The sequence below is a fragment of the Cygnus olor genome, chromosome 6, assembly GCF_009769625.2.
Source record: "Cygnus olor isolate bCygOlo1 chromosome 6, bCygOlo1.pri.v2, whole genome shotgun sequence".
NCBI classification, from domain to species: domain Eukaryota; kingdom Metazoa; phylum Chordata; class Aves; order Anseriformes; family Anatidae; genus Cygnus; species Cygnus olor.
In genome coordinates this window covers 3,870,071-3,882,822 of record NC_049174.1, presented here as the reverse complement: position 1 = coordinate 3,882,822, position 12,752 = coordinate 3,870,071, and the positions used below count along the sequence as shown (strand labels likewise).

The window sequence follows — 12,752 nt, the reverse complement described above, 5'->3', positions numbered from 1 at the left end:
CTTCTGTAAAATGGTGGTGGAAAAAATCAAAGATCTAAATAAATTTAAAAGAAACACGTATACCACTTGCCTTCTCAGTGCTGTGAGAAGCAGGTGCTGAAGCCAAATGCCAGTGTTGGCTAGTTTCCAGAAGTGAAAGTGAGCACACCTTCCCATGGAATATTCTAAGTGGAATTTGACTAGTGATTCAAAATAATGTATGTTATATATATATATTTTTTTTGAGACAGGGACACTTTAGTAAGAATTTCTTGTATAGTGCTTATGTAGATGATTTCTTTTTTTATATTGTATTAGTAATGAGGCATGAAAATGCAGTTTTGAAAGACGTTATGGTGAAAATCTGAGAAAGATGACTCATGTAGCCTTAGAGGAAGTGCTGGATGTTATCTCTGAAACACAAATGCTGCTTCTAGCAGATCTTCCTCAGTAAAAGAACAGACAATGTTTCTGTTGCCATGGTACTCCAATTAATATTTGATTAATAGCGTAAGACCTAGATATTTTTGTCAAGGACTGTATTGAATTCTGACTTTCATTGCAAATATCAATACAGATATTCACAAATTATAATGCATAATTATATTTAGACAATGCATAATTATATTTAGACATACCTTGAAATCCCTTTTCCCAACCTTGTGCATCAGATAAATTTTGACAGTTCATTTCTTCTTTTTAGCATGTTAGTGATACTCACGTTGGTATTTCATTATCATTTTCCATGCAGGAGTTCAGGCTTGTTGGCCTTTTTCTGGCTTTCCTAATAGTTCTCAAATACAGTGTCATACAGTATGAGGAAGACTGCCTTTCATGTCGTAAGAAAGCTTTAATATTAAAAAAAAAAAAGACTTAATTGGATTAAGTTTTTCTTTTTTTCATCTTAATAGAATGACAATCTAGTAGCTTTTATTTGCTTTTTATTACACTTTTTAAATTAAATTATGAGAGAAGGTGAATTGCTAGACTTCTTATATTACTGTTAGATTTTAACAGCATTGGACTGTCGTATAACAAGAGAATTGGCTTTAGTAAAAGTTTGACCGGTGTGCATGAAGTGAATAGAGAGGACTCATGCACATGATGCAATCTTTAATAAAGTATGTGGCTGGGACAACTGACATGAGAAAACGTACTGGATGCAAGCCTGTTCGAGCTGGTTCTCTACAGGCCTTAAACAGAAAGCAGAAGTCAGTCACAGGGAAATTGTGCTTCTGGAAGTGAAAGAGACAGAGGGAAGAAAGGATTACAGTTTACAAGTAAATATTAAGTGTTGTCTGAAGTTTGGATATGCAGAGTGTCTGGTAGGTTTAATGTAACTTGGACTGGATTTGAAAATACAGAAGGTATTCATTTAATCCATTTGCTTTCGAATTACTCTGATATGGTGGGATTTCATGTTTGTGGTCAGGATTTTATAAAGTGATCTGCAGCTATTTGGAAACTGATTAGATCTGTCTGAAGCTTTTTTTTTTAACCTAGTATATCGAAGGTTACTAAAATAGGGAGGTATTGCATCTCTTTGTTTACTAGTACTGAGATTCAGGCTGGAAAGAAGGGAGAAAATTAAAGAACTTTAAATCACAGCTGAAAGTGCCACCTTACAACAAGAAGCATTGCTAAGAATCGTGTGTGTTTTGAGTAAGATCTATTCTGTGCAATGTGAACTTGGAATCTTCTGCAGCCTTGTGAATATTCAATTTTAAAGCTTTTTTTAATCAAAGGAAGCGTGGTCCATCATACAGGTCATGTTTCTGGAGGATTAAACCAGATCTCACGTTAATTAAAAATAGCTTCTGGTTGCTTCAAGTAGCTCAGGAAGTTCACATAGTGAAATGTGTCTGAAATATGCATTATTAGGATCAATAACTTGTTAAGGTCACCGAATGGCTCACGTATTTTCATGATTTTAAGCTTGTGATGCAATGTGTCTCACAACACTTGGATATATGCACAGTTAATCTTTTATCCATGCCTTTTGAGGATGGTAGAGTTGGTCCGGTGACTTAATTTTTGTGGCCTTTAGTCCAGTAATAAACTTGTCTCACTTGAACAGGGGACTGGCTGAACTGGACTGCTGGCGCTGCTGAAATATTTTTGTTAGCCAAAGATGGGATTCCTTGCTTTTGTATTAGACAAGCACATGCTGATGCCTTTTGGAAGGAAGTTGTCGTGGTGAACGGTTGTGTGCATTAAAATGTCTGTTTGGTGCCTGTGTGGCAAGTTCTGCTTTCTGTGCTCAACAAATGCAAGCCAGAGCCGTGCAAGTAAGGCCAGTGGTGGGCCAGAAAGGTTGGGAGAAGCGGCAGTGGGGAAGCAGAGTAACCTGAGCTGCTGAGGGAAAGGTCTGGGTCACACGTGGCGTGACTGCGTGGCAGGCTGCTGGAGCAGTCCTGCTGGGCATCAGGCAGTCAGGAGGTATAAAAAACACATCCCTTTTTCTCTAAGAGTGATCTCCAGTGGAGAGATTCAGGTGACTAAGTCATATTTTCTTTTGAGTTGAGATACACCTGTTAAATAGGTTTTCATTCCTTGTGCTAAAGGGTGTTGTCTACAAGTACCTCCTTCCTGCAGTAAAAGCAGAGCTGTATCTCAGAACAGCCTGTGTCCTATTTGGAGGCCATGAGGTGGGTTGTTTATGCAAGAGGCAAATGACTCAGTGCTAGGCTTAGGGCATCCCAGTTTAAATTGAATGCTTATTATGACTTGTGCTTTTCATTAAGGGTAAGAAGATGAATTTACTCCGAAGTATAATGAGATGATACAAGACAAGAGACTAGCAGGGAAGCAGTGTAACATGTTTTTTCAGTCTAAGCAAATCATTGCCTTTATTTGATTAGTGTGTGTGTGTTTAGAGATGTATGCCAGTTAGCTTTCCAGAGTTCGCTATCTCTTTCTGAAGATAAGCAGATGAGTCTGCTCACCTCTTCGGCACACTGTTGCAATTACACTAGTAGCCTTCATTCCTTGTCATTGTACAATGTGCGGTCACTTTGCCGGTGGCATCCACAGTGAGGGAGATCAGTAGTTGCTGCTGCTTTAGAAAGAGACCTGTGCGTGGCTTTTTTAAAAGCTAATGTAGTGTCTGAACCCTGAGAGGTAGAAAAATTACCTGGGATGGAAGTAGTATTGACAGGAATGGATGACATCTCTTCTTTGAAACTAGCAGGAATCTTTCAGAATATAATTTTTTATTTAAACACCATGTAAGTGTTTTTCTTGTTTGTTTTGTCATCCATCAGTTGTAGATGCTCGTGTGTGGGAAGTGGTTGGATAGTGTTGTTTGGGAAAATATTGAGAGCTGCTTTCTGGGAGCTGGCTATCCTGACAGGGTTGACTCTGCTTAGAGGAAGGAGGCAGTGGTAGACTGATGGAAGGTATCCTGCTGAGGTCTGTGCTGGATGTGTTGGTGTTAGGCAGCAGCAGGAGGGAGCTTTTGTTCGCGTGGTGAGCAGGAGGCCTGCTGTGCCTCGCCTTGGTTGGTGAGGCACCAGCAGCAATCGTGCTGTGTTGACTTGTCAGAGGGGGAGCCAAACAGCTTCATTGCAGAAGCATGTTCAGGAAACCATGTTTCATTTCATCAGAAGGTTCTTGCTGTTCTTCATGTGAGGTCAGCACATGCTGATAGATTGGTAGGAAAGTGGTGAGAGTTTAGCTTGGTAAGACGTTAGCCATTGAGGGACAGGAGTCATCAGAGGAGAGGAAGAGTTATCAAGGCTGCTTGTGATGTTGAAGGTAAGTGGGAACCAGAGCATGTAACTCTCCAGGCTGAAAGGGGAGGTTAAGGGCTCCTCTGGGTGCCACTTAAAACTGCTGAAAAGCAGTTGTGAAGATGAAGGCTTGTACCTCTTCCTGCTCAGGGCAGATGATATAACGAGGGCCAGTGGCCCCGTGTTGTGGCTCGAGGAGTGCAGGTTGGATGTTAGGGTAAACTTGTACCCCAGGAGGAACAGGATGCTCAGTGAGGTACTGGATTTGCAGTGTTCGGAGGGTTTCAAGGCTCAGCCAAAGCCAGGACTGACCTGATCCGACCCTGGCAGTAGCCTTGCTTTGAGGGGGAGGCTGGCTGGAAAGACCTCCGCAGGTCCCTTCTGACTGGCAGCCTGTGATGCTCTTCAATCCTCATTTGTTTTGCAGCGTGTTACTGAGTGGCATTGAGCTTTTTGGTCTCTAATGAGATTGAGTTCGGAAGCTATTGAAATGACACATTTTTCATACTCAAATGTGGTTTTAATCAAAAGTCAAATATTTTTGACCCAGGTCACTGGTATTACTGATAGGAGTAGAACAGGATGCGTGGTGTATGCAGATCTCAAATACAATCAGATGAATGAAAATGAGGACAATTCATGGGTTTATTGCAGACACAGAGACTGGCCAAAATGACTTCAGAAACATTAGTATGTAGGTTAAGTTTATGTCTTAGGGGAGCTTCAAGTTTTTTGGACATAAGTTCCTGGTCTTGCCCTTTCACTAATAGAATAACTTTTTTTTTGAAATAATCTTTTTAGTACTGACTTTCTGAAAAATACTAAAAGGACCTTGATTTTTTTTGGAGATTATTCTGATAGTCAGGGATGGCTAAGTACCACTGACCCTGACCCAGTGTAAATTTCATGGGAAAACAGTATGTGTGTGTACATATAGTGTATCGGACTGATCTCTAAGAAGCACTTATCAAGTTCCTTTACTGTGTATTAACAAAAGTGAATTCTTTGTATTTCTAATTGATTTTTTTCCAAATTTGGAGATAAAGCAAATAAAAAGAGGAATTTAAACCTGTTGCAGTGTCGAAGTAGTGAAAACTAATTGACTCTTTCAGACACTAGAACCCTTAAACAGCAACATCCTAGTTAAATGGTACAGCAAAAGTGTTAGTTTTAAAAAAGGAAAGAAATCTGTAGGAGGTAGATGTTGATGAATGAAAACTACTAGTTAAGAAAAGTAGACAACTGATAAGGATTATTTTAAAATGGTGATTCTTCCAGTGGGAATGCAGAAATACTACTGATATGGAGATTAGTGATAAAAAGATGTAAGCATAGCAGGTGTAAGCTAACTGTAAAATGTTAAATCTTGGTGAGGATGAGTAAAGTGGTGTATGTATTTCAGAAGAAGCCAATAGAAACCTCTGTTTTTTGGAAAGACCCAAGTTTTTGTGTTTAAATACAGCAATAAGGAAATTCAAGAACTGGGATTTTTTTTTTAAAGTAACTGTTGAACATTTTAAATTACTGAGACTTGGTAAGTTGGAGAAAAATTGGAAAGTCTCTTGGGGGTTGTTCTACTTGCAAATGTTGGATTTATCAAATCTTGGTTCAATGCAGAGGATTCAAAATTTTCAAGAAAAGACATCGCCAGTCTGATTCTTTTACTGGGTTGTTATGGAGCGTTAGGCTGAGTGTGTTCTAAGCTTTAAAGTGCTTTGCTCAGAATTAGAAAAAACTTACAATATTTTTAGTGTTACAATTTAGGATTATATAGTTTAAGATTATATTCTATCATCATAGTTTCGAGTCATATATTTCATATTTATCATTCTTCACTTAAACACCTGTTTTTGATTGACAAATGTGTCCTGGGATATATTTGTAATTGAAAACTTTATTTCACAGACAGGCCTCATAACCCTATGGTGAATGCTGGAGCAATTGTGATCACATCTTTAATCAAGGTAAAAAATTAACTTTTAGTTTCTCTAAGAATATTTTAATGGAATGTAGAAAAGTATCGTATGTTCTCGTTGCATGTGTTGCAATATCGGATGGCAGCATTAGCAGGTAGACCAGCTGTAATGTGTTACTACTTGGAAAACTTCCAAAGAAAGGCAGTATTAGACTAACAGTTCTTAAAAGAAGTAACAGTGCAGCTGAAAAGCTTTCTTAATAGTGTTTTTAGTTTTATTTTGCTTCCTTCTTTAACTGCATAATAATTTATATTCTCTCGAGAGAATTGCCTGGTATTAAATGTTAAGAGTATGTTCTCACAAATATACTTTATAGCACTCAAATATGTTTCTGAATGTCTAATGCTTATATGGCATAAACTTACAAGAATATTTCTTGCTGTGCAGAAGAAATAGAAGATCCTGTAATTTGTATGAGCAATGTAGTTATATTCCCACGTCAGTCTTAATTCTAAATTTATCTACTATTAACATACTGTACGACTGAATTACATTGAACTTTTGATATGTAGTTTTGTTCAGGATGCTAAATGTGCTTTCTCAAATGTGTTTAGAAACAGTTACCTCTATTTTGCTGAGTAAACTGGAAGCTGAATAAAGACTTAACATCTTTAGCCCATGATGTTGCTACTTCTGGAAAGCTATTTTCTTTTTCATTAGAATAACTATGTATCTCTTGAAGTTGTAAATGGTGGAAATTTCATGTAATGCTAATGTTTACCAGATACTTTACTTGTTTTTTCTGCCTTTTGCTTTTATAGCCACTGATACAAAAAATATTTTTAGAATTCAGGATACCTGCTTAGAGTTCTGGGGAACATGTCAGTCCCCCCAAGTTCTGAAGTAGGAAAGTTAATACTGTTACTGGAGAGATCTGAAAATCTTGTTTACAGCCTTTGTCTTGGTTATGTTTCAGAGTTCGTTAGCTAGTGTGTTTCCTACCTCCTCTTTCCAAATTGTTGATTTTAAAATTACTTAGATCATGATTTTTCTGTTATTTTATATTTAAAGAAGGTGTAAGAACTCCTGCTTAAAGACATTTATCTTTAATAGCTGTAGGTGAAAGAAAATGGCCTTAAGTATGACAGGTAAATTTATTCGCGTTTAATATTTTTTAAAGGTTGACTGAGCATTGAAATTCACTTGGATAATAGTGAATTTTAAAATCTGACTTAACACACTTGTCAAATGTCAAAATGTTAGATGTACTAGAACATGTCCTATTGGTCATAAGGCAAAACACAAGCATGTGCCTCTTGCAGAAGGCACATAGTTCTTGATAAATGGTTTACTTGTAAATAGATAAAATGGTTTTGTTTACTGCATGTAATTGTGATATTTGTTAGAAGGTTGGGGGGTTGTTTTTGTAGGGTGGGCTTTGTGTTTTTTTCTTTTTTCTGTAATGTTCTTATGAAGAGTATTGCACTGCACCGATGTCTTTGCATGTGGTAACTGCACGTCTAATGGGCGCATATCACACTTATCACTTCATTATTTGTTTTCACTATGATTACAATGTAGATATTCATGTACTGCTTTCACTAAGATACCATTTATCATTTGAATAACTAACCAAACTAAACATACCATTCTGAGGAAAACTACATAGAGGGCTACAGAAATTAATAGCTATATTTTTTTGTGGAAAAATACAGCTATTTATTTACAGCTATCTCACAGTTTGTGAAGTAACTTCCTTACAATCTGCAACTTAGCAACATTCCTCCTAACTATATAGTGATTTAAGAAATTCAAGTTTGTGTTGGATCTCATCTGACTTAGCCTTGTTTCCTGGAAAAGGTGGCTTCATTAACCTTTTGTTCTGCCCTCAGTTCCTCTGAATTCCTTCTATCTTCATTTAAGATGTTACTTACATATATTGACGCTGTTTGGCTTGTGGAGTCCAAGAAAATTAAAGGATCATTAAACATGGTTGAATTTATCCTGTATGCCAGGTTTATCTAATGATAGCATGTTGATAGCTATGGAGAGACTGCTGTATTTCAGTGTTAAGGATGCTGTTACCTCCTTTGAGATATGTTTGCTATTTTATCTCTTTCTGAGAAATTGATGAAAGAAGTCTTGCAAAACCTACAACCGTTACATTGTGCAGGACTCAGCAGCTGTTAGCATGCACAATTTTGTACATAACTGCCCTTAATCTGACATCAATGATGATTATTTGTGGATAAGAGATGAAGCTTGGCGTAATCCTTTTTTTTGTCAGAATATGTAATATTTCAGTGCATTAGGGGGGGAAAAACAGTTCTTAGGGTCCCAAATCCAGTTTTGACTGCAGTAGGAATTAGGTATGCACACCTTAGAACAGAGAGAGCACAGACCTAAACTGTAAAGTTTAGTACTTGCTATTCATAGTAGTAAAAAAATAAATAATAAATGTACATACCAAGTTTTACATTTGTTTGGCTTAGGCATGAATAATGATATGCTTTTACCTGCTTATATGATTCTCCTGCTGTGCTTGGACCTGCAGTGCATTGAGATTTTGGTGCCTTAACCGATGGATCTGTTCTAACCGTACTTGCATTGCACTCCACGGACTGTTTAAAGCACATATTTAGCATAAAAATCTTTTAGCAAAAGGAAATACCGTGGGCTGATTTTTAATTAAAATTTTAAAAAACCCTGAGAACCCTTTTGCTTGTTTGTTATTGTACAGCCACTTGCCTTTATTACTAGTTAACAATTATTTCAGAATTGTTGTAACGATATAACTTATCAAAAGAGAACATTAGTGACAATTACATGAGTTTGTGAAAAAATTATATTAGAATAAAATGATAAAATCTTCCAGGTCTCCAAGGAAATACAGGTGCCTGAAACAAGAGGATGCAGCTGCTGGACAGAAGTGGCACAGATTGGTGCTCTGTGACCACCTAGCTTTCTGTAAATCACCGTGACTGGGAAGTCTTCACTACCTTTAGTGTAGATGGGGTTTTAATGCTTTAGTCTCTTGTTTTTTCTGAAACTTGAAACTCAGTCCTCAAAGTGCATCAAGTCCAGAAAGACGAGTGGTTGTGTCAGCACTCGGCGTGTCCGCTTAACCATGGCTGGCAGTGGGGTACCGCGTTAGCAGTGCAGCTGAGATGGGGAGGAAGGGAAGGGTTCAGGGTGAGACGCGTAGAAGGTGGTGCATGGCTGTGCAAGGAACTACAAGGCATCTTAAGTAACTTTCTATTGTTACGTACCAAGATTCTGTCCGTAGATTAAAGCTTTTTTAGGGTAGCAGCAAAGGTTTGGGTGACGATGGTGTATATAAATCCCTTGAGTGCTGACAAGCATGTGCAGGATCTGTTTACATAGCCAGTGAAGACAGATGGGAAGGCTCAGTGGAGCACTGTGCTAATGAACTAATGTGAGGGGCACTTAGATGTGTTCGGGGGCACAGCAATATTCACAGTCTTTGCAAGAAAGTTTGGTACAGGTGAAGATGAAAATGCTGGTTTTGTTGACCCTGAAAAAAATCTAACTAGTAAAGCTTTGCCTAAGCATAAAAAGCAGAGTATGATTCTATGATTCATGCTTCAGAGCATTCTAAATATACCAGTAAGCCTGAGCGATGTAGAAACCTGCCCAGCTGTTCTGAGGGTCTGTTTGCTGTCAGGGTGCAGTTATTAGGAAGCTTACACAATCTTGATTGAGCCCTTGAGGGGAAAAAATACATGTTTCTCAATGGGTTTATTTAATAATATAGTTAAAATAAATAGTACAGGTTTAGCTTAACTGCTGTCTGCTTCTTGCTCCAGTTATCCTTCCTGATAGCCTGATGTATGTATACATGCATACCCCTTAAAAAGGTGTGTTGGCATTGTGATCTTCATCGTGAGATACTTGTATTTATTTTGGAGAAGTTTCCTCTCTTCCTGGATGTTTCATTTTCTTGTAGTAACTAACTTTGAGTAGAACATACATTCACATCATTCTCTGCTTTTTATTACATGTAATACATTTGAGTTGTTACTTGGCCTAGAACATGTAGTAGAGTAGTATGTGGCTTCCAGTTTTGGAGTGGTATTTGAAACGACGTGTCGCATTCAGTGGTTACCTATGAAAGTATGTAATACCTGAAGGATACAAGAATATTTCTCATCTGTTTGAAATAGTAATAGTATTGTTCTTCATGGCTCAAATACTTACTGTCTGTGACAGTGTGCTCTCAAGTATTTCAGAGCTGAAAACGATACGCTAAGCAGTCAAGACACCAGCTCTCACAGAGCATGCCCAGATTAACAAATAAAATAAAACAGCCTGTAAGTACAGAAAGCTAGAATAAAGAGATTAAAAGTTAATGTAAAATGCACAAATGTAAAAATTTTCTTGCACTGTAACAGTTAGGACTCCTTTCCTTGGTGCTTTCCTCACAGTATAGTGTTAAGTTATACATGTAACTTTAAAAGTCCCAGACATTTATTTTTTTAATAATCATCTTCTATTTTAAGTCTCATGATCCAGATATTCTTATTAGTTTGGCTTGGATTCAAAATCGAAAAAATATTTTAACAAGAGACACATGGTAAGAGCTTCTGTGGTCTAATTGCATAAACATTAAATGTTGATCAGTGAAAAGTGGCTAATAGCAATCACTTTCCTAGTAATTATTGCCTAATTTTGTTGTTGCAAGCTCTGGTAAGTATCCATGTGTCTCTCTGTACATGTAGGCATGGAACTTTATGCAATTGCTTTGTATTTTTCCAGTAGAAATACAAATAATAGAAATGCCTTCTTTAAATAAGAGGAAGATCGCTAAGAACCTGTCACAGTCAAAAAATTAAAAAAATCAAATTTGATAGACAGCCGTAGCTTCCACTGGTTTTGAGGGTTTACCTAATTGTCTTTTGCAAGTTTGAATCTTCTGTCTATCAAACTGCTTCAATCTTAACGTTTTCAGTTTCATTTTGTATTCATTTAGAAATGTTTTTCCATATGTATATACACACAAGCATGTATACAGTAAGTGTGTATATGAACATATGTTCCAGTAAATGCAGTGTTTGTGGAGTTAGTGCATGGAATGTTCAATGTCCTAGACAGGTGAATTGCATCTGAACTTAAACTTATAAGAAAAAGAAAAACAAAAAGTATTGTCCAGGCGCTCCCAGCCTCATAAGCTTATACAATCAAGCTAACAATAAGAAGCACTTGCAGCAACAGAAGTTTTTTTGTCTTTATATCTGTTTAAATTACTATGGAAAAGTTGCTCAGTATTCTGTTAAGATTTTATATCTACACTTAGCTTTTAATTGTAGAACATGCATTATCTTTGTCTCTAGATTTTTAGAAGGAGGGAGGCATACATCTGTAAGGGGCTGAAACAGGGAAACTAATGCCTTGCTTTTTGAGTTCTGTGAATGGGAGCAATGTTTACTGTTTTAGTTATGTCTTATGTTAAATCCCTGCTGAAGTCTTAGTCATACGATTACTTAGGCAAATGTTTTAGGTATTATGAGCAGTCTACTTCCTGTAACAATGCTCTTCTTTGATGTAAAGTACCTATGGAAGTGTGTGGAGCATCAATGATGACTAAAAAGGCACCGTCTGAGTTAGTATACAGAAGATTTTCTTCCCAAAATACGAGAGTAGATGCAACTGTTAAAAAGAAACCTTTTTTTAATAATAAGTTGATGTGGAACAAGTTTGCATTGGGTCTTTTGCCCACCAATTTTATATACTGCTAGAAGAGCCATTTTTTTTGTTGAAGGGCAGGGAATTTTTTTTCAACTGGGCAAAAAAAGTGAAGTATTATGTATTTATATTTTTGCAGAAAGCATGATCCCTTTCTCCCTCTTTCTTTTTTTAACAAAAGAACTTGTTTCAATTTATTATGTCTAACCATACAATTATCAATGCAGCATCCCATAACTAATGCTGACCCACTTTCCCAGAAAAGATGTTCATTGTGCATTTGAAAGGTTTGAAAAGGTTTTTGTGGTTTAAATGTTGTTACATATTTTACAGCATTAGGATCTATGGAATATTTTGACAACTGCAACAGTTCAATGAAGTTGGTAATTTCTTCTTTTAATTATTTTTCATTGAACAGATTTGGAGTTAAATTTTTAAGGCTTGTGTTCTGGTATTATACAGGAACATTTTGATGAAATGTAGCATAATTTTTTATCTTATTACAAATTAGATAGAGATTATTGACTTTAAGGTTATTAGCTTTTAATTGTAAGGTAACCACGGCTGTGTAGTTCTATCAAAACAGTCTGGTGTTCCTTTCAGCTAGTGATTGTACGTGTATGACTGCACATCTTCTTGTAGATGAGCTGATGCATGGGCTTCAGAGATTATCTGCAACACCCTAATCCACGTAGAGTGGGAAATGAGACTGGCTTTACACATTTTATTAAGTAAAATACTGGTTGATAGAAAGCTTCAGTTTTTTCCAATTTTTCCCTGTTCCCATACTAAACATTGTGCAAGTAGTGTCTTGAATAGTTTGCTAAACAGAATGTTATAGCTAAATAAAGTATCTTTAATACTAAAATTACTTATAAAAACATCTTCTGCAGATGTATTGTTTCTACTTGTGTATGTAATGCCATAGTTTTTTAAACTTCCTAAGATGATGCTACTTGGCTACTTCAAAAAATTAGCTCAATCCCCCTTCCCCCCAGTCGACCATGCACTTTTCTTAAATCTCCCACCTTTATTTCAATATCTTGCTACAGGAATTCGTGAAAGGTCTCCTGTCAGATAACAATAAAGAATCAATACATCCTTAACTGGCAGCTACTAAATTTGAGACTGTTCTTAAAAGGAAAAAAAGAAAAGCCCCAAATAACACCCCTCACACCTACACCCCCGTCCTCTCCCCAGAGGAAAGAAACAAGAACAAAGCAAACAACCCCTTGATCTTAAGAATTAAGTGTCCTAGCATCCTTATTATTTTGTTTTATATTTTACTTTATGTTGTTAGCAAAGTGATGTACTGTCCTGTATGATGTGAAATTATATTTTTTTTGTTTACCTTTTTAATAGGTAGGACATTAATCAGCTATTAAATCAGATACTTTTGATTAAATGCAATTATTTTCATAGT

General features: G+C 36.7%; 1 protein-coding gene across 2 annotated transcripts in view; it reads left to right on the top strand.

Annotated features, from left to right (window-relative positions):
* Positions 1 to 12,752, top strand: part of GLS (glutaminase) — a 58,599-nt gene that overhangs the window by 15,871 nt on the left and 29,976 nt on the right. For both annotated transcript variants that reach the window (XM_040562222.1, XM_040562223.1), the window contains exon 7: positions 5,616 to 5,674. In XM_040562222.1, the coding sequence (XP_040418156.1) occupies positions 5,616 to 5,674 (59 nt within the window). The remainder of the gene's footprint in view (positions 1 to 5,615; positions 5,675 to 12,752) is intronic.